We start from the raw sequence: 23,044 nt of genomic DNA, 5'->3' as shown, positions 1-23,044 counted from the left end.
TCTATTAACTCAAGTTAGAACATCTTTGTTATAAATACTCAATTATCACTTTGCCTATTATAGTGTGAGCTTCAGCACCATTTAATTTGCTCAAAATATTCAATGCTTGTTCTGGAAAAAAAAGCTTGTGCAGCATTGTCCTGCTGCTTCCACAGTGCAGCACTTTATAACTAGCTAGGAAGCTTTCCTAGACAGAGGGACTGGAGGAAACACAACAATAACATTTTCACTCTGCACCGGTTGCCACCACTGCTGCTTGGGGGTATCACTTTCTACTGAAAGCAGGAAAGTTAAAACAGCATTATTCTGGCTTATTCTGTGGATTTTACATGAATGATTGTACTGAAAAAAAAATCACAGTGTATCAGAAATGTTTCATCTAGACAACACTACAAGGCAAAAGCGATATGGACACTCATTCATGTATGCATGCTGTAGATGGGGACTGTATGAAAGGTTGAAAAGGCTGAAATGCAGGACAAGAATTAGGTTTACCTGCCTAGAAGAATGCTGCTACCCAATATCAAGGCCAAAATTCATTGATGTATCAGCTTGTTCAGTGTTTTCCCCTTCTTTCACCACCCATGGTCCTGTTGTCCCCTCCTTCACACTACACACATGCTAGATTGCTCCTGGGATCCCAAATGAGAGACCCTCATAATCTGAGACAGATTATGGATGGGACTGGGTCTGCTCCCTGTCCCACCAAATGGCACCATTGTTCAACACTGTCCTAGTACGCCTTGCACACCCACACACACTCACACTGCATTTCTCTTCAGTCGGTACATGCCCTTGACCACATTCAATCGAAGCACAATGCTAGAGAGCCCTTTTATTGTTGAACATGTTATTAATTCCCGAAGAACCTTAAAAAATTCTTCACTCTCCCAGGGCCAAATGGTGGCACATAGATGCTTGAGAGTAAATGTGGAGTCTTGTGGATTTTGAGCTAGCCCCACACCATAGTGAGTCATGGCTGCATGAATCCATCTGACTACCCCCAAGGATACAGCAGCACACCTCTGTGCAGAAGGTTTCAGCACAGCCCTAAGCAATGCCACCCTAAGGTTAATAAAACAAAGAGCAAACCTACATGAAAGTCTATGGAGGAAACGGATGTAGTCATCCAGTGTGTGGAACAGACGTCTTATGTGTGGCATGTGCACCTGTGCAAGCAAAGCCAACGGATGAAATGGCCTGTGGGTCGGTATCAAAACATGAATCACCCCAAGTGCAAATGTGGATGTGACCAAATTGTTCTTGAGGGGGGCTGGCCATAAACAACAGATCGTTTGGCTCAGAGATAAAGTTTCCAGTATGACTGATCCAACACTATGCTAGAACAGCAGTATAGAGCATGAAGTTACCCACTGGTAACTGTTTGTTCTCCCCCTTTCTCCCATCACATTCAAACGGTCAAATATTTCTCCCAAACAACCAAATGCAAAATAGGGAGACTAGTGGCAGGCTTAATAACATCAGACCCTTTAGACCTAAGGTCTCAGTGAGATAAGCAGGAATAGAACACCAAAAATGTTGTCTCAGAGGTAAAGCTATTACTATGTACTAAAAAAGATGAGAATTTTTGTTATTGGAGATTGTCTTGTATTGCCTCTGACTTGCGATTGTCTCTGACTGTGCTGCTCACAAGAAATTCATATAGGTAGAAAAAACTGCTTTTATTAAACTGTTTTAAAGAATGCAGTGTGAAGAGAGCCAGAAGTTGCTGCTTTTTGTTTACTCTGCTTATATTGTCACTGAAAGTGATTGTAATTTCAGTGATCTGAAACACACAAAAACTTACAGGCCGAGAATGGCTTCAAATTTACCTCATCAATACTACAGAAGTGAAAGACAAATGTGTCCATATTTTTTTAATGCTACTTAGTAATATACATGTGTTTATGCTCACATACGCATGGGCTATACCTTGTGCTACAAGAATGATTATCAACAGGTGAAAACAGGAGAAAAAAAGATGGTCACAGAATTTACAGATAAAGCTGCATTTTAGCTCAACCTTTCCTCTTCTAAATCATAGTTTTAAATGAATCCTGAAAGAGCAGGAAATCTGCTGTCTGATGACCTTACACCTCCAAAGCAGATGGCTTTATTATTGCATGTGATTGGAAGAGCTCATCTTGAAAGAGTCCCCAGAGACTTCATGAATATCTGGAAATCAAAAATTTGGAGGTGTATTGCTATGTCTATAAATTATCCTAATATTGATTTTCTGGTGCATTAAAATCTGAAGTGAGCCAAGTTGAACTTCAAGGAAACTGAAAATATTGGCTACTTTATTGTAAGTCAAAATATTTGAATTATATTTTTCTTGAATTTGGATTCTTTGATGTCCTCAGTCATATATAAGGAGAATGTATGTGTTTGAAGACTTGATGCATTTATTACTACAGTCCAGCTGTGATAAAGAGCCATTAAAATCTCATTGGCTATATATTGCTATACTTAAAACACAGCAGAAGCATTTTGTACCAGCCAGTAACATTATGATATTTCTCAGACTGGGGAGCATTAATGGTGTTCAACATAGCAGAGGCCAACAAGTTAACTGAAACGTAGAAGATGGGAAGGAAATAAATAGAAAAAGGTATTTAATCTGCTCTGTTCCTGGTGGGCGAAATCTGAGTTTACAGATTTAAACAGTGAGGTGCCCAATACTGTGATCCTTTAATCCTTTTAATGAATGAGTGTGAAGAGTGATTTCAGTACACGAAACCTTTTGACACATGCACACACAATATGCTGCACAAAAAGAAGCAGGGCAATGTCTCTATACACTATGTTCATAAATAGAAAGCTTAGAAATATGGAGAAACACAAAAGTCAACACGGAAAATTTAGGTAGAGGAAAACGAACAGGGAAGGAATGTCAAGTCCTTTGTAAAACATGATGAAGGAATACCTCCTAATATTGTGAGATAGATGCAACATAGTTCTTTCTGGTTGTGATCACACTGAATTACGGTAATACCATCTAACCTAACTTTAGACACATGTAACTTACAGCTGAGAGGGTTACTCTTTATTTCTGGTCTAGTCAGTAGAGAAAAGCCACATGTAAGATGTATTCATCTAACCTACTTTAAAGTAGGAAATACATTGTACCCTGAGAGTTCCTATTTCTTTCCAGTGACTATCAAGGGAGTTGAGACAATTTGCTCAGACGAAGTCATCCACATTTTGGCTGACATCCTCGTCCACAAAATGGAGAGAAGAGGGGAGAAGAGAGGAAGGAGGAGAGGGGAGAGGAGAGATATGCCAAAAGGTGAAGAATACTAAGGAACTAAGCTAAATGGAAATAGCCTACTATCAGAAGAGGGACTAAGCTTTAATATTTTGGTCCTACGTAGAGAACAAGGCAGATCAGCAGGAACCTGATCAATGGCAACTAACATAAATATCTTAATTCATAAAAAAAGAGAAGCCAATGTTTGAAATGCTGGTGCAAAAAAGTATAGACACATTGACACTGGAACATAATTCAGAACTGAACAAGTTCACAAAGAGATTTTTATTGCCAAAGGCAGGGAGGAAAACACTCTGAATCAATGAAATTATTAAGCCTGAGGAAAGCAACAACAGAAAGGTTAAATGTGCACAAAGCATTGAAGTTAGAGCACAGAAAAGAAAGGGAAAATTCAACCCAGCTTTCTGTACAACGCTAACTTCTTTGGGGAATTTTCTGGATCCATTTGCAGCTCTACCACATACCTGCTTAAGAATATCTTGCTTGTTTTTTGATACGTATACCATTTGCTTGTGGCTCCTGTTTAAGATTCCTGAATGTTCTGTGTTCCGACTACTCCAGATGTTGCCATGGGACAAATCAGAGAACCTTACAAATGTTGGTTGGAAGGGACAACTGAAGGTCATTTACTCCAACCGCCCCCTCAAAGCAGGGCCAGCTGGAGCCTTGTCCAGCCATGTCATGAAAACCTCCACGGATGGGGATTGCCTGGACAACCTGCACCCATGCTGCACTACTTTCTAGAGACGTTTCTTTTTTCTTGAAGCTCTCAAGCTGCAATTTGTGGCCATTGTCCCTTGTTATATTTTCTGTCTCTACTGAAAAGAGTTTGGTTCTCTTATCTTTGGAACTAGATATCCTTTAAGGAACTGTAAGCAGCTATTGGTGCTCTCCTTTTCCTCCTCTTTGCCATTCTAAACAAACCAAATCCTCTCAAGTTTTCTTCATATAACAAGTGACCATTTCGTAACCCTCTGCTGGACCCTCTCCAGTTTCTCCACATCCCTTTCGAAATGGGAGCCTAAAACTGGATGCAGCATTCTAGGTGCAGCCCCACCAGCACCAAGCAGAGGAGAAGAATAACTTCTCTCTACTAGCTATGCTCCTAATACAGCCCAGTACCTGGGTTTGCCATAATAAGGCAAAATGCACACTGTTCATATCCAGCCTGGCATCTACCAGGACCTGTGGTCCCTTCAGCAGGGCTACCTCTTAGGCAGTTGCTTTCCAGCCTGCATGTGGCTTGTCAGCCCTAGGTCCAGAAGTTTTGCCTTTTCCTTACTGAGCTTCATGAGGTTCCTGTTGACTCAGTCCTCAAGTTTATCAAGGTTTGCCTTGATAAGCCTCTGGAAGTTCTGCTGTTCTTTGTGTCAGCCACTTTCCTGAGCTCTGTGTCACACAAAAATTTTGCTGTGTCACCATCCAGGTCACCGATGAAGATGGTGAACAATATGTCCACCAGTACTGATCTCTAGTGTACTGGATATCCTCTCTTTAGTGGCTGCCCGCTGGGCGTCAAGCCATTGATCACTATCCTTTGAGCCTGGCGGTCTAGACAATTTTATACTCATATAACAGCCAGATTATCCAGCCCAGATCTCCTCAGCTTCCAAACGAGAACGCTGTGGGAGACGGTGTCAAAAGCCTTACAAAGTCAAGGTATATTACCTCCTATGCTCTTCTCTCATCCACATAGCCAGTCATTTTGTTGTAAAGGCAATCAGGTTGTTCAAGCATGATTTGCCCTTGAATGCCTGCCGTGAGCACTCACAGTGCCTGAATGCATCTGGTCTCACAGTCTTTTAATTCCAACACCTGCAAACTGACAGTATCAGTCCTGCAAGGCTGTTGAACCCCGAACTGATGTTAAAATGACAAAGCCAGCACCTGCTGCACTCCAGGACACCATAGATCAGTACTTAGTTTTTCACAAGACTGTTTGTAGAGATGGCAGTAGACTGTGTAGGATGTACTTACAAATTAACAAGCAATAATAGAAAAATTAAATTCCTAAATTCCTTTGTATCTCTTTCTTTGGGTCTGTCTTTTATTTCTAAAATTAAACCTTAAAACTAAAACAAATTCACTTGAAATTACTGAGTGTTTTCAGAGTTACTCAAATGCTCTAAACATTGTTTTCAGTTACTCAAATGCTCTAAAAATTATGAGGCACCTGATTAAGAGCATTCCTTACCATAAACTCTGGTGGATAAATGATAAAATCTATTCATGTTTACAAGTGTATAAGGCATACAGGCATGCACAATATACCTACATTTTAGACACACATTTCCAGGTTATATTAAGGTAGATTAACAGTAATTACTGTTAATATTTTTGTTAATACCATCATCCCTAATAATATCTTTCACACATAGAGTTTTCAAGTATCAGGTTTCATTGTTTCCATTTAAAATATCATGTTTTGAAACTGTGGTAGTACTACTTTATAAGACCTGCACTTCTGTCTTCCAGAGGCAAAGACAAACAGATCACTTACTGAACAGTAAGGGCAAAGCATAAATGAATCATTTCACTAATAAAGCTACCTTCAAGCAATAGCTGTATAACGAATATAAAAACATTTAGTTTGTCATTCTCTGAACAGATATTTCAAGAGAAAAGGCTCTAGATGACATCCTGATTCCCATCAGTCCTCTGAGAACAGAGACTTAAGACTGGATAGCTCACAGCTAAGTGCTATACAAGCAGGTGCTACGCCAGCCATCAAATTAATTACATGTATCATATGCTGTCAGCTGAAGGCATGGACACTTAAGTGTATTTGTAGTATTTGAAAACAAATTTCCTATCATCTTGTCATCAGCTGAAGACTTAAAATACATCTCTTTTTCTGCCTCTTTCTTCCTGTTTGTATTTCTTCTTCCTCAGTATTTCTAACCACAGGATTACACTACACACGTGTGTGCTTTCAGTTCTGCTCTCATTTGTGGTTCTGGGAAGACAACATGGCTAGTATAACATGTCCTATTATATTTTACCTGTATATATATATATATATATATTTTTTTTTTTTGCTTTTACAAAGACAGACATTCTGCAGACATTCTGGGCATTCAGTCACAACTATTTATATTATAAATAAACACAGAGTGTACTAGTTAAATCATTCTATCAGAGAGTATACTCATCATTCAAACACCATTATTTAGCAACAGCTGACACCTTCGAGTACCTGTGATATCAGAACACTTTCCTGGAGAACAAATAGCATGGCATAGCTAAAGAGGAGGAAAAAAGAGAGTAAAAGGTAGAAGCTGCCACAAAATGAATTTGCACTTTACTAAGTGCATACGTTGTTAAGCAATCCCCTTCTTCCTCTTCTGAAAGCTATGAGCAAAGCCTGCTCTTGGAAATCATGCACAGGCCAGAACAAAGCAGCATACAATCTGTCTCCAGTCTAAAAGGCAGTATCTTGCTGCTTTCAGGAATAAGACATATTCTTAAGAGGAGGAATAAGCAGGTATCACTGAGCATAACAGCTGTTTACGGTTAGGTATGACACGAGGATAACACTGGTTTTCCAGTTCTGTGTGGGAATATGGTAAATATAGAGTATCTGGCAACTGAAACAAAATTTGTAATAGAGAAACTATCTTTGAAGTCCTTACATACAGTGCCTATAGTCAGCAGGTTCTGCTTAACTGCTATCAAGTGCTGCAAAATACACTGAAGTTTAATATTCGTGATTTATAGCTAGGTCACCAGAGAATGCTGCCTTGGACAGAATTTATTAGCTAAAATCAAAACCCAGCCAGGCCTACTGCAACAATTTGTTAATTTTGGAGAAAACCTGAGCAAATCAAGGATGAGCAGTAATCAAATGTTTCAGAGGTATACTAACCAGCATAACACCCAGTGAGATACAGAAGACTGAGTGGCCAATTCAGTAATGGCACTTGCAAACACAGTTTTAGTGCCAACAAACCTTAAATGTTTTTATGAGCGCTAAAGCTAAGAAGGCCACAAGTTTAGTGCAATTTGGTAACAGATCTGAAGCAAAAGGCTTGCTTTGTTTGATAAATAACTGGGGTTCAATGATCCGCTTTAGCTGTGTGAAACTAGCATGAAGCTGCACAGCAGAAATTTGATACAAAGAGAGCACTGTTGTTTTGGAAGATCAATGATGAGAGGAGGTTATGGCAGAATTTCAGCAGTCTAATTAGTTATGTTAGTAGTATATCCCAAAGAGCTTGTGTCAGATAAAGGATGGGTGTTCTTTTCAGATGAATCATCTATTAATCACCTGGAAAAAGGAGTAAACAGCACATAAATTAAATTTGTAGATGATTCCAAAATGGGAGGTGCTGCAACTACTAATATAGAGATAAGACAAAAAGCCTGTAGTGACTGAAAATAAAAATTGGCAGCAAGTACTGAAGTATGTTCTATCTAAAAAAATGCAAGTGAATGCCTGTAAGGTAACTAGGAAAAGCTTCAAATACCTGGGGGGAAATGACCTGAGGGTAATATATGTAATGTGAGTCTGTAACACAGTATTGTAGCAAGGAAAAAAATCAATTTCATTTTCATAAGGCAAAAAACTCTCCCATTCTACAACAAAAGCTTCTTCTGTTGCAACATGAAACACTCACTGAATGCTATGTACAGGTCTGGACACTTCTGCACTAAAAAACTCAGCTGAAAGGTATTTACAAAAACAGAGCAAAAAGGGACATTAATTTATGAGAGAAAATTAAAAGAATTATTGCTTACAGAGAAGGCTTGGATAAATGACAGCTAAGAAAAACTGTAACTTAGTCCAAATACTTTATGGCATTAACATCAAGAAAGGTGAGGGTATATTTAAGAGTCTATAAGTCTATAATATATAAGTCTATATTTAAGAGTCTGAGCCTTGTTCCTTTCACAGTTCTGTTGCTCCCAAATTGTGAGACCTCAGAAAAGTCAAATTACTTCTATGTGCCTCAGTTTCTTCATTGTCTTCATAGGCATAAGAACATTATAAGAATACTTATTTAGTTCCTAGAGAAGCTGCAAGATTTCAATTAGCCACTCTTGAGTTAGATTATTCAAAATGTTTAGGCGAAAACATAAAAAGTAAAATAAAAATACATAGGGTGAAAAACAAAAGATACCTGAGACTCTTTCACACAGAGAAGAGCTTTCCATACCCGGGTTTGATAAGCTACTCAAAAGAATGCCTGAGATAGCATTCTTATGGTTGAAAGGTTTGGGGCTACATGATTTAAATTCCCGTTTAAATCTATGATTTTCATGTCCTTAAGTCAGATATAATGATCCTCTGCATATTCATCCCTCTGTGAGTAATATGCATAAAGTCCTTCCTTGTGGCTAGAGAGAATTATGTTTTTCATTAAAAGGAACAATGTGAGTGTACTATGCAAAATCTGACTACAAATTTTCTTAAATTTAGCATTGTCTTGAGTCCAATTTCAGAAATGTTTGAAGAAGCAGAAAGAGCAGCAGATGAAGACAAGAAAATGAGCCCTGTCATTCTGAGAATTAAGATGCAATTCATAATTGTCTTTTTTGGTAGTGGATGGGGTAGGGGGCCATACTCATTTATCTACTAAATTTTCATTGTTAAATCTTTTTTCAGCCTTTCCTCATATCCTATACAACAAGAGATGTCATCATTAACAGGATAAGCTTGACAATCCATAAGCATATTCTACGGTCAACAGTTAAAACATGATTGATTGACTCCATTATCAGAAAAAGTTCTCTGTGTTAATTATCTGTGCCTGYAATTACAGAATCTGGCTTTCACAAGACAGGCTGGCTTAAAGGTGCTCTTCTCCATATGACTGCACAAGTACTTGGATTATTTCTAAATCATTCCCCAAATTTCCTCCCAAATATCACTGAACTCTGTGGAAGCAAAACGAAATACTTTCTCCTAGCCAGACAAACCATGATCTTTATAGTAAACTTTGAGCTGCCCTAGTTTACTCAGTAATTAAGCTGGCAAATGAAAGAATTGAGACTTTAATTTGGGAAGATAACTTCTTTCCAAGAAGGAACAGAACACAGTACTGTATAGATGATAAAGATTTAAGGAAAGAAAAGTTGTCATCCACTTTTGATATTTAATGAACAAATAACACTATCATCTTATAGAAAATGTGGGCTGTTTCCACTGTAAAGCACAGCACAGCTAGGTAAAACCTAGATCTATTTCCTGAAGAGACTTCAGGTCAATGCCCCAGCACTATATAAATGTGATACTCCATTAGCTCACACATGTTTTGCAAACAAAAGCTGAGAAGTAACCTTTTAGCTGTTGCAAAACTTGCCACACTTGTTCATAGATGGTCTGTTAGCAAATTTGATAGTGTGCAGTTTTGCTGGGTAGTCTTATAAAGACTTTTTAATAGTCTAAGCGGAAAGGCACTAGTGGGAGCAGGGCCTGGCCCTTTACTAAGAGTTGGAAATCCGCATTGGTACTTTGACATTTTTATGTTGCAGCTAAACATAAGCAGACATGCTAAGCACATTCAAGCACTGGGTTATCGACTACTTTCTTTTCAAAATTTCCTCCTCCTAATTTTGTCACTATCTTGACAGTATTTTGTCCTTATCTCCAAGAGCTGCTTGCCACACTACATGGCCTGATTGCTGAATTTTCACCTCTCTCTCTCTCCGTGTCCCTTCCTCCCCTTTCTTTTGTCAGAAGAAACTATAGAAGTTTTTGCGTATTTAACAAGCTAAAATATTTTAGTTCCTTTAAAGTTGGCTGATGGTATGCAGGAACATCAAAGTAAGGTGACCTTGTGATTGATTCTAAACTATTACATCTAAAAATCTTGAAAAATATGAGTTTAACCATAACTAGCTTAAACATTAGGAGCAGAAGGAGATTTTGGAAAACACAGAAAGAAGAAAACCCACAACTAAGAACACTGGGGTCCTGTATATGAGATTATCAGGAAAACCAAGGTGACTCATTCAAACAACAGTAACTTCTGACAAAATCCTTTAAATCTTTGTAAGCAGAAGTCAATTAAATTCCTCCTTTTTTATTGGGATTGTGTTCTTTTAATATTTTGATCTAAAAAAACTCTTGTTGAACAAGATGCTTTGTTTTGCCCTTTTATCTCTGCACCCTTCCCTAATGTAGCCATCAAAAAATTATCTTGCTACCAGTATGTCCAGTAGTGGTAAAACACCTAAAATACAAGATTGAAGTTCATCTCCTTCTTTTAAAAAAACAAAAATCAAGAAACCTTGTCTATAAGTCACAAGCAAAAATACTGAGCAAGCAACAAACCATAAATAACATGTGGTCACAGTTTTAACTTTTTAATTTCACATGCATATGAATAGTATTGCACAAACTCATGAACGATATTACCATTGGAGTCTCAGGTTGAGAACTATCAATAGAAAGTTCAGGGATACCTTTTTTTTTGCAGGCCTATAGCACTGAATTAGTGATACATAAATCTTTCCCTATAGATGCCAGGTCAAATCAGCCCACTGGGTCTGTGCTTTTTTTCCCCAATGCTATATTTGTTTGCATTCCAAAGATTACATATAAAAGCCTGTCATATCACTACCAGTCCTACCTCGGATACAGATTATAGCTTTCCTGGATATGCCTCAAGTAATAAGAAAAATAAATGTATATATCGTATTGATAAGGGCATTTTCAGTCTGGATAGTAATATGTTTTCTATTTAAGTAATTTGCAAAAATGAACATTTGAAAAGCAAAATAAAGAGATTAAGACATTTAGAGATTTTAGTCAAAGCAGGAAACATGGCTATTGTTTTTATGCTATGCTACAATTGTTTCCTCTCAAGCTGTATGTTTGAAAGCTTCATTACAGATAGTTCTTGCTCTCCGAATTCTCCTTTGGGTTCAACAGGAAAAGCAGGTGCCAGAAGGAGGGCAGATTTATGCATTTCATAATAACTACATATCTGCTTGTAAACAACCCGCAGGTAATAACCTTCTTTCCTTACTCATATTTTTAGACATTTTAGCAGATCTCACAGTCCTTGATGTATGAATCCATTGACTGCAATAGCAATAAGCCCCTGAGGACTTCCAAGAGAGATACCCTTGCTCAGCTGGCCCTCCACGGGTCACTGGCTTTCAATGCTTCTCCATCCTTTTACGGGACTAAGGCCAGCACAAAAGTACAGTCAGTTCTTATCTGTCCCTGTCCCACTTCTAATCTTCCCTTTCTCTTCCATGTCACTCTTCTTCAGTGCATTTCTTTAGAAACAGCTGAATAAAAATTTTTCCTCCCAGGCACACCACTACAGCCGCGATGAACTCCTAATGAGCAACCTACTGATGTGTAAGTAGAGCATTTAAGAGGTGAAGGTAAGGGTAAGGAGTTTGGTTTCAGAGTGTTTCCTTAAAAGTGGTGGGTATGCCACTGCTGTCGGTTGCTGCATTTTATTATATGCAACAGCTGAAAATGCAGTTGATCCCCATGCAGAGGTCTAGCGATAAGCCTGCGTATGTTAGGTCCCAGCACAGGCTTATCCATGGGCTACGATGAACTGAACAGGGCTTTTTCTCGTCTTATATAGTGTCACGGATTTCACCACATATGGAAGAAAGCACTACAAAAAAACAGTCACATTAAGGAAGAGAGTGTAGAAATGTAAGATGCCAGAAATCCAAAAAAAACCCTAGGCCTTTAGGCTACCCAGTGAACAGTTAAGCATGATATTATTTTGGCATGAAAAATATTCTCTCTCTGGCTTTGCTGTTAGGACTGATCAGTTATTACTTTGAACCAATACTAATGTTTTTTCTTTTCAAGAACTCTGTAAAATTAAGATCAGGTACACACAGATTCCTCTGCTAAAGTAACTAAAAATATCTTCCTTCCACAAGGAGCATTATTATAGATCCATTTGAAAATTTTGTCTTGTTTCTCATTTACTTTCCAAAGTGTCTCCTGTTTTCATGATATTTTGTTAGGCATGAAAAGAAGTATTTATACAAGGGTATGCCAGATTTAATAAGGTCCTAGTCCTATGATCACATCTATACATAGACTGCATGACACTAGAACTAACCAAATAATGAAGACAAATAGATAGGCAGGCAGATATTCAAGGACTGGGACACCATGAGTACAAGCTGCAGAAAAAGTCTGTTGCTATGTAATTTCCAGTATAAGAGCAGTAGAAGCCCCATATGAATTTACTCAATGATCACCTGATACTTTACATCTCACTTTTATTTAACAAAGAAGCTGTTATAAACTCACAGTTAATCTAGTCCAGCAAGGAACTTTATTATACCCCTAACTTTAAGTATGTGACCAGGCAGCTTGCTTGAGAACTGGTGGTGGGACTGCTGAAAAATATGCCAAACTAAAATAACTTCAGCTTGGGCATAACCTCCCACAGAATACTAGTTTGTTTGTTTCAGTCCACTTCTTGGAATTTAGAAATATATCTCTGCACAGTTTAAAGTGTCTGACATAGACTTAAATTGACTGATATTTAAGTAGCACGACTGTCAACACAGTTGTACCACTGTGTACAGCCACTGTAGTACAACAAAATAATCTCTTTAAGTAAACCAACAGAATGAAACTGAATCTATAAAGTATCTTAATAATTGGTATTGATAAAATGATAGCTATGCCAAACACTGAAAAGTGCTTAAGGGAATATCAGCGTATTAATGACATTTTGAGAAGATTCAAAGAAACATCCTAGAGACAGGAATATGTGAGGTTGGGTATTCCTCATTAACCCATTCTGACAGTTGCTAATAGCATCACTCAGCTTTCCATTTCTTCTGCTCTCTCTCTAAACTGCTGTCACGCCACTGAGATTTTTCAGAGATGGCATTTCAAGCAGCACATTGGCACAGAATAAGGCCATGTGTGCTCTCTGGTGCGTGCAGGATGCATTTCATAGCTGTGGAGCAGTTAAGGATATTGATTTAGCAGTATCTTGCCTCTGTTTTAAATGTCACCCTTCCCATTGATTACACTGCTAGAAGGACAGTCTAAAAAAATAAACTCTAAGAATGGCTGGACTCTGGGTTGAAGTGGCAAAACTACACCAAGTAGAATGTGGCAATGCAATGAACCTTACCAAACATGGAATTTTCAGTAGTTCAGGTTTCGAGTGAATAAAAATAAAAAACACCCTTCCCCGATGTGCATTGGCCAGAATGCTCAAGCCTGGATGCCTTTACTTAAGACTCAAAATCCATATAAACACATGCTTAATTTTAAGAAGTTGAGTAGCCATATTTGCAAATGCACAGCAGCTTTTTAAAATATCTGACCATGTTTGTTTTGGTATCAAAATAGGAAGCTGAATCTCAAATATAGACTACAAATTGGAAAAGGATGGCTCTTCATGCATCTCACTAAAAAACTGACTAATTTCATAGCTGTAGCTCAGTCTCACTACTATGCAGTGGATCCAAGCTGGCTGGGTTTGGGTAGAGTCCAAAAATGATGCTGAGATGTCTGAGACTCGGGGATCCACTCCTGATGGCAAACACAAGTCTAGAAGCTTCTTCAGGCCCATGGCCAATACTGAAACTTCCTGAGGCACCAAAGTAGGTGACATAAGCTCACTCTGTTAGGTATTTAAGTTTATGTTTAATGAGAACCTAAATTCATATGCATTTTACTTGTAGGAATTCCAGGAAAGTTGCAGAGATATGTAGAACAGTAGATATCAAAAAAACAATTCTCTTCCCACTGCTTTCTAGAAAGTGTTTGAGATTGGTTTGTAAAGCTAACCAAAACGCTATTATTAGATAAGCTTTATTTCAGGGCTTATGTTGTTTTTTGTTTTTTTTTAATTCTCAGTATAGCTTCAAAGCACGCTTCCAGTAGTGATGGTGTTCACTGTCTTTCCACTAATGCGAAGACTATCCTTGACAAATCTGCATCAAATTTCTCATTTAAGGTTGCTCTTTTAAGATCTCTACTGTCCTTTACAGGTTTATAGTCATAACAGATCAGTTCACAGCACAATACTTCGGGTCCTACTTCTGTGTCTTTTACCCCATTCCCAGCTAATCCCATCCTGTGATATCTGTTACCCTTATGTATATCACTGCTATTAATGACAGGTTACTGGCCTGCACATTGTTGAAACATTTAACTAATGCTACAGTGATATGAATGCATATGCATATGCATGATTATGAATGCATAAAGCACACCTATAGGGTAACAACCGCAAAAAAAGTGAAAGAATTTATTTCTAATAAAGCTTATAAATGAATGTATACATGCACCAGAATAAACCGAACAAGTGATGCATATACAATAATTACACCAAGCACAGACATTTCAGTACAACTTGGAAAACAGGAAAGCTGAAAATAAGGATCCCAATTTAATCAAATATCCCAAGAAGTGGAAGAGTTGAAACTGTATCAATAATATTCAGAAAAAGGATTCATAAAACATTTTATGGAGAATCAGTGAAATGTAGTATTCCAATATATTTAGAAATACTGGAATATTTCAATAATTTAGCTGCCATGACCTACTGAGTAGTACTTCTTTTTTTTTTTAAGACACAAGGTTACAGAAATGATACCTGAGCAATTGCACAAAAATACAAATACAATTGCACACTAAATAATGCCACACAGATAAACCAGTAGGGCTTATACCTTGGTAATCTGCTTTTATTTTATGTGTAGCAGCCTGGCCAGCAGCAACTGCTTTGATTACGGTAGTGTCACACCAAGCAACAGTTGTTGTGTAAGCATGGTGTTAGGCTAACCAGCTTGCGCACACACCACTTGTCAGCCCTCCCAGTCCCAGTGCTGATGAGTGGGGCTGCACATGCAGACGGAGACTGGCGGCTCCTCCTTTCCGTTGGTACCTAAATAGACAAGCAGCTAGATTGCACTACGGGAGTGTAAGCAGGGGACATGTGTTTTTACCTGTCAGCTACCAGTATAGAATTAAAGCACTTGTATAGCAAGGGGGAAGAATCCAGAAACAATACCCTTGTGCCATACCTTTCTTAATAAGGCATGTCTGAAGATCTGGTAGCTCTCAATTATACATGCAATTTTCACATTTATCACAAAGTATAACACAAGTAGACTTTAATAATTATGGCACACAGGCACACAGTCCTTTCCCATCCCTAAAGCAACCATCTTAACACTAAAAGTGACATATCTATGACACTCCTCTCAGAGAAGGAGCCATTTCCCTATTTTTCTGGAAGACCACAGGGCAGAGGTAAAAGGAGGAAACTTTAATTTCAAATAAACTCTAAAAAGTGATGGTCTTTTTTATATATGTAGAAATATAGGGACAGTAGTGAATAATGATTCACTTAATCATTTTTCAAATATTCCAGAACCCATTTCTTGATATACTATTTTAAAGTTTGCTTTTAATTTCCTGTTGTTTGGACACACAGGTAAAAGAATTAAATAGGGGAGGGCAGCAAAAAGACAATAATGCTTGTGTAATATAGTTGAGAAATTCATTTCTGAAACAATTTTTGGCCATTTAATGAGGGCTGAAGACAACAAACAAGACATGGTAAGACCACCATTCCTATTATCCGAGGTGCTGATAATACATATGAATCCCACTGTTTTGAAGCTTGGTTTTGATATCCAGTCCCTATTTTTCATTCTTACAACATGGTTTTGTCCTTGCTGTGTGTCAGGTGTGCACCTACTGTCAGGGTAAGAATCAGGGATGGGTAACAGAGACTCTGATGACATTTTCAGAATACTGATATCTTTCATCAGTATTATAGAGTTGAGGCAGAATCCGTTATTAATCCTATTCTTCTGCACATGCATATGAAACATCTTTAATCACAGGAGCTTCAGTATTCAGAAATCAGTAATTTTATTTATGGGTTAGTATTTTTAAGGCTTGGACATTAAATTGAGAAAATAATTTCCATCATAAGATGTTAAAAAAGTGTATTATTCAGAGCTTAAGTCAAGATTAAATGTTATTTGAATTTAACAGGAAAGCCTTTTTTCAACCAATATAAGATACTTAATAAATAACTCACCACCATAGTGCCTAGTTGGCTCAATATTTTTAATGTATTTTTCCCCAGAACACTATAGAAAAAAGTAGAAAATGACTTTTTTAAAGGAGGAAAATAAAGCACAGAGAGTCTCAAAAGTATTTTAGATGTTTCACTGCTATATTAGGTTCCTCAGGATGGAGTTTATTTGAACAAATGTACATGTCCACAGTATAGACATCTATATCTGAACTCAGTGCCCTCTCTAATCAATATAGAGAAATAAGCACTTCAGAAAGAGACTTTTCTGACCTATTTGCCGTGTATATTTTAGACAAGCATGATCTGCACCTATAATTTTCTGTGCACTATAGAGAAAACCTACAGGACACCTGAGGACACTAAAAATCAGCAAGAGGAATTCTGCTCTCAGTTTAATAAGAAAAAGACTGGATTCCTGCCCTCTCAGAGTCCATGTGTTTCAACACATGAGACCGTGTGTATCAGAGTACACATAAATGTGGCACAGATTTGTCTATACCCGGACAACACACTTTCTAGTGACATCCATCCGGGAGTGGGTCACGTCCCCCTGTTGCAGCACAGTGCAGCAGCTTGTCCTTCACTTTGTAGCTTCATAAACCTGATGCAGCTGGTTAGGAGATTACATGGTCCACTGGCCAGCTGCACTTAGAAAATGAGGCTGTGGGAGAGGAGCGAGAACAAGTCATTGTGAATGCATGAAGTACAGCTCTAGCTGCAGGGAGTGCGCAGAAGAAGCCAGTGCCTACATTACTGCATGTCAGTACCAGACTTGACAGGTGATGTGAATTTGCACCCCTGGCGGGAAACTGTTCTTACTATGCAGCAAACCCTTCCTTTCCAAGTTTCATAGGCTTGCAGCACCTCCTCTCCTGTTCAACTTTTTTTATTATTATTATTATTTACTGTGATTTGAAGTAATTTGCAAACAAATTTTCACATGATATTTGAAATGATGATAGGCAGTAACCTCAATACACATCTCACAGGATTAGACCCTAAATCTCTTGTATGTGATAGAGATTCCTTGTAGGCTATTATCAGCTCTGATGGTATTTGGTTCAAGTCTAGAATACTTTGTTTTCAAATTAATGTTTCATTTCAAATACAATGTAATGGGATCTTTTATCAGGCATCTCTGTAAAGTTTAGAGACTTGCACCAGATGTCCAGCAAAGGCTTGCAGCAGTTACCTACTACAAGCCAGCAGATGTTACCATTTTTTACAGCTTATAACTGCTGTAAGGCCTGTATTTTGGGAAGTGGAGAAGTTATGCAGTCTGTTAAAACAGTGGAGGAGTTATATGGAAATTATGACCTGCTAGCATTGAAACAGCCTAACAGTTGAGTCTTAAAAATCCACCTGTCCTGCAATGGATTTTGTATTTGATGGGAAACACAGTTCAAAGTAACACTGAAATCCTGTAAAACAAAACCAAGCAAAGCAAACAAACAAAACACTATCACCTTGGGCAGAAGTAAAAAGCAAAATACCTGATATCACAGCATTCATAGAGTGGGGCCTATATTCCATCACGGATGTCATGGGACTAGAATAATATGAGTAGTTGCAGAAGGATAATATGAGTAGTTGCAGAAGGATCATGGACTGTACTCTATCTGTTTGACTCTCCTGCACTCCTTAAAAGCCTCCTCCCTTCCAAACAGCCACGTGGAAAAGGCAGAGCCTTCTGATTCCCTGCCTCCAAAAACCACAGAAACAAAGCAAAGAAATCACACCCTAGCCCAGTCAAAGTAAGCAAAGCATGAAAAAGATATCCTGCCCTAAGTCCTTCTTCACCTGCCGACTATGACAACAGCAAGTGAGTAGCTTGCAAGAGGCCTGCTGAGCCGTTGCACTCATGCTGCTGTGCAGAAGTCCCTGGCATCAGTGATGCTCCAGGCATGAAGAAGGCCTGTGTATGCTCAGCTGCCAGACCTGGGGCTTTAGCTGGGCTGGCAGGTTGGGCAGCAAAGGCAGGAGAAAGTGCAGAGGACTTACAGTGGCCAAGCAACTGAAATTCAGCATATTCCATCTTCAAGCAGCTCCCTTATTTTACTCACAGTTATTTTCCATGCTTTTTCTGCAAAGTCTACTCTGAGACACTTACACCTGGCTGTGAGGGTTCATCCAGTTAAAGAGTTCTTATTTTGTTGAAAGGCCTAAATGCATGTTTGCCAACTCCAATATCAAGAAAAGATGCATAAACACTGTTTTCCTCCAAGTTTTTCCACAAATAGTGAAAAAAAAAAAAAGAAAGAAAAAGAAAAGGTGCTACAAGGTTTCTGGGATGCTAGCTCTTCTTGCAGGTATTGTTTTAGGGGATTATCTCTGAAACTTTCTTTCCTGCCCTATAATTTACACTGCTCCTGCTGGTAATGTTTGTAAGAAATACAAGCAGCACTAATGGGTATGGATCATGCTTCTCCAAGACTGTAAAAAAAGGACCATAGGGAATGATGACCCTGTAAGATAGATCAATGAAGCTGCAGATTGGTTCTTATCCTATTTAGGTTATTTTCCTTAAATGGCATCGTGGCTTACACTTTCTGCTGAAGGCTATCCATATCTGTTCAAGCTCATGACAGCTATTCTTAGACACTCTTTCATTTTTAACACTACTACCAAGAATACTTCTCTCCTCTTTTTTTTTTAATGAGAATGAGGAGACAGTGTCTCTTTAATCAGGATCAGATCAATTTAGCTAAAATAAAATTATTTTCTATAATTTGCCTATAGTTATTCAAAGGATTAGTGAGGAAATGTCACTGAGCAGATATTTGTCTGCTCATTAACATTCATGACAAAACCTTCCGGTAGGGTTGGTTTCAGCTGCTGATGGAGCAATACTTAAAAGAAATTGGCTTGTCTGTGAAACAGCTGCTCAGCAAAGCCACCATGCAAGGGAATTGGTGATAATAAGATGATACTATTACAACTACACTGGGAGCACAGTATATTTTAAGCTGCTCTGAGGTATGCAGTGGGGGTCCAAGAATTCGAACATGATGGCTCTTCTAGTGTTAGGAACAGGAAACAGCTGATTGTTACACGTCTGCTTATTTGGATTAGTCCTGCCCTAAACATTGAAGTAAAAGAAGAATCCAGGCCTGCTGGAACTCTTTGCTTCATGTGACTTTCCTGCCTATTGGAAGCCCATTAAAAGCCTATTGGCTCTTTTTTTTTCCCCCTCTAGCTTTGGGAAGTGCCATTGCTGAAACAGGTGCTCTCTTCTTTGCTAGCAAAACTGATCACCTACTGTATTTAACATAATCTTTGCCGTTTTGAGGCTTTCTTCTTTAGGCAAGATTCCCAGGAAAGGATTCACTGGATCCTTATGCACCCCAAACTGAAATTCCAAACCTCACATTTCTGCAAATGACCATCCAGATGGCAACGTAACAGCAAGTATGCAGGTGTCGGCAATACAGATGTACAAATCCATGCATAAGGTTCAAGAACATTCAAGAAACATTTGGCAGCTGGTATTATGCTGTGTAGTGACTCATGCTAATTCACACTTACCAGCTAGAATACAGAAACCCAGTGAAAAATACTATTGTTAGAGCTTTGGCTCTGAGTGATYGCTGAACCCCACATACTATGTTAATATAACAATTATATACGCTAATAAAACAATTAGAAAAAATGAACCTAGAAGAATGAAGCAATTACTATTCCCATCACAGTGACAAGTCCTTAGAAATGCGGAGGACTAATGAAGAACATTGTATGGGGCTTTAACAGGCAAGAACTGATTGCCAGTTTAAACAAAGACTTCTTTTCTTTTTTTCTGATTGTAGCTGGTTCCAAAGCACTTAATAGTTTTAAAAGTTCTCTGTTAAGAATTTCATATTTAGCTTCTCTGGCTTATAGATATTACAGAAGTTAGTTATTACAGAAATTTGGAAGGAACTGCAGTTCTGGTAAAAATGAAACATAAAAAATAGATATAGAAATGATGTAAAAACGTATATAGAGTGTGTGTTTGACCTGAGGCTAAAGAGACAATCTTTCAGTTACAGCAGATTGAGTTCCCTGGTAAAAGATTAGATCATAAATGGGATCTGAGGCAAAATCCTAAAAGGGAAAACAGTCTTCAAATTAGCTCTCAGAAAAGCAATCAGAAAATCTTTCAATCTGTGCTTAAGTATATGGATTTGGGACAGAAAGGACATGATAGAAAATCCAAAATACTCTAAGATAACAAGGGTAAGACATATGAAGGTCAGATCATAATTCAACAGAGAGTTCGCTTAGAGTGTCATATGTTGTCAAAACTAGCATCATCCTAAGGCATCCCTGGTACACCAAAAAAAAAAAAAAAAAGCAAATGCTGCAAAAACTTCCATATTATTTTGCAAAAGTTTGCAAAGTTATATAAATGTCTGCATGAACAAAGAGGCTGGCACCAACACTAGTTCAAATTAATTCCTCACAGGAGCAATGATAATATACTCTGTCTCAACATTACTTAAATGATCACATATGCTGTTGTTGCTTAGATATGCTGCTCTTGATAAACACAGGTCTTGTATAAAAACTTCCATGAAATGATTACAACTGGCTGTATTTGTTTCATTCTGTGTGATATACCAGCAACAAATGGCAGAGTCATGTATCAGAACTTCCTTGTATGATCAAAGTACGAAATTAAAACAAAAAAGATGATACCAAGAATTATAACATTGAAGCCATCTAACAATTCAATATTTGTTTTTATGCCAAAAACTGCCATCCTATTTTAAATTGCAAGAAAATCTAACTGTTTTTATACTGAAGGACACAGACTATTAGATGGATATATTTTTCCATAAACTTATTGCCCTCCTAGAAAGACTAAGCAGTTTTCCATATAAATGAACAACTTCTGAAAAATTTTAGAATGGTATTAAAATACTGTGACATAAAGTTCAGTTGCTCAGTGATGATACTGAGACTTTGCATTGCAAATTCCCTTAAAAAATCAATGATAAGCCAGAAGAAACCACCTAGTCTTTTAATCTGACTTCCTGCAGAGCAGATCCATAAGAATCCCAGAATGTAATGTTTAAAACAGGTCAATAACTTTGAGGTGTTCCCTACCATCAATAAAGACATACAGCCTTGATTTACAGAATTTTGGGTTACTGAAAAAGCCATTATATGCTCAAGTTCATTGCAATACCAAAAGGCATCAGGTTGCCAAATAATTAGAAAGGTAGCCTCTGAACATTGTGGTAAATCAGGCCGGCATTTTCAGTAAACTGCATTGCTCACCAAACACCAGGGATCATCTCGGTTTCCTTCTAGAAAAAGAGAAAAGCCCTGCAGTTGCTTTTGATGGTTTCCAGTGTCCACGTTTATTCAGACACAAAAATGCACAGAGGGAAGCAGTCAACATAAATACAGATTTCATACTTAGCTAAAGGCATGACCAATCATTCTGAAGCTCTTTTAATGTTTGCTAATCTGCAGTTTATGAGAAGAACTTCATAAACTGTGACTTGCAAATATGGATACAGACATAAAAATTGCTTAATGTTTATTATTAAAGAAAAGTTTTTAGCAAATTGTGGCAATGGACCCTTGACTCCTCTCCCAGATCTTACAAAGGCTGAGGGCCAGAAGAGATCAGAGTAATGACAAACAAATAAAAAACAAAAACTGCCTTTATCGACTTTTCCGACATAGAAAAGATTTGTATTTAATACTGCCTGCGTGGTTTGCATTAACATCCCTCCCAAGTGCAGCTGAGGCCTGACTGCAACCAAGACCCTCTGAGAGACTCTGTACATTTTAAGAAAATCATTCGGGAAAAAACTAGAGCCTTAAGGCTACAGGCTGCAGACCACAAAAAATAGGTCTGCAGTAACAAAAATCATGGGAGATCCATAGTTCATCTTGCAACAGTGAACATAATTGCAAATCTAAATTTTGCATTTGAAATTAGGATACAAAAATTATAAGCCTCTCTATGCATATCTAATCTTGTTTCTCAACATTAGCCAAGCCTGCAGGTGCTTAACAGTCCGATTCTTGATGTTATTGTAATTAAAGGCAATACTCACAAGGCTGATAAGGGAACCAGCTGTAAGTTAACCCTTATCTTAGCCAAACTGACAACTGCAAATGTGATATCAAATTGTAGGGAAAAGAACATTGGAATTCATCTTGGATAACTGACTTAAATCCCATAACCTTGAAAACAAGTAAATTATATCCAGCCTACCGTCAAACTTCTTGTGCCGGGATACAAAAGTGGTGCGTACAAAGTGACTTGTCTCCTCCACTAAGTTTTCAAACTCCAGTTTGCTCTGCTGGCTTAACTTGTCCTCCATTTCTGAGGTGCAACATGTATATTCCTGAGGGCAGATTCTCAAATGTTCCCCTGGAATCACAAGAGAAAATGCATTAGAAATATTTAAATTTAAATAGCTGTATGGCAGAGTTTTCCATGAACTTTATATGCATATATGATATCCCATCAATTATGAAATGTGTGCTGTACAAGGAGCTCTTTAAGGCTTGACCATTTCACTGGAAACATTTTGAATCTGTATCAATGACTTTGCCACAGCTGGGCATTCCTCACACAGGTGGGGAGATATGTTTTGCTGAGGCTTTTTGATACTTCAGAAGGCAAAACTATTTCAGACTTAACATAATTCTTAAACTGAGGAAGCCTTTCTCAAAAACAGGGGAAAACGTAAAAATTCTATGACAATTGCTTGCTTTCTGTTTGTAGCCAAAATGCCTTGAGAGATACCTAGTGACATGA

At 38.0% G+C, this 23,044-nt stretch overlaps 1 protein-coding gene across 1 annotated transcript in view; it reads right to left on the bottom strand.

Moving 5' to 3' along the window:
- GPC6 (glypican 6) overlaps positions 1–22,658 on the bottom strand; it is a 527,815-nt gene extending 505,157 nt beyond the window's left edge. The window contains exon 1 of the mRNA XM_026064092.1: positions 22,496–22,658. Within this exon, the coding sequence (XP_025919877.1) occupies positions 22,496–22,604 (109 nt within the window). The 5' untranslated portion in view covers positions 22,605–22,658. The remainder of the gene's footprint in view (positions 1–22,495) is intronic.
- Positions 22,659–23,044: the final 386 nt, after the last annotated feature.

The sequence above is a fragment of the Apteryx rowi genome, unplaced genomic scaffold, assembly GCF_003343035.1.
Source record: "Apteryx rowi isolate R43461 unplaced genomic scaffold, aptRow1 scaffold_209, whole genome shotgun sequence".
Classification (NCBI taxonomy): Eukaryota; Metazoa; Chordata; class Aves; order Apterygiformes; family Apterygidae; genus Apteryx; species Apteryx rowi.
This window is presented reverse-complemented; position numbering and strand designations above follow the sequence as displayed.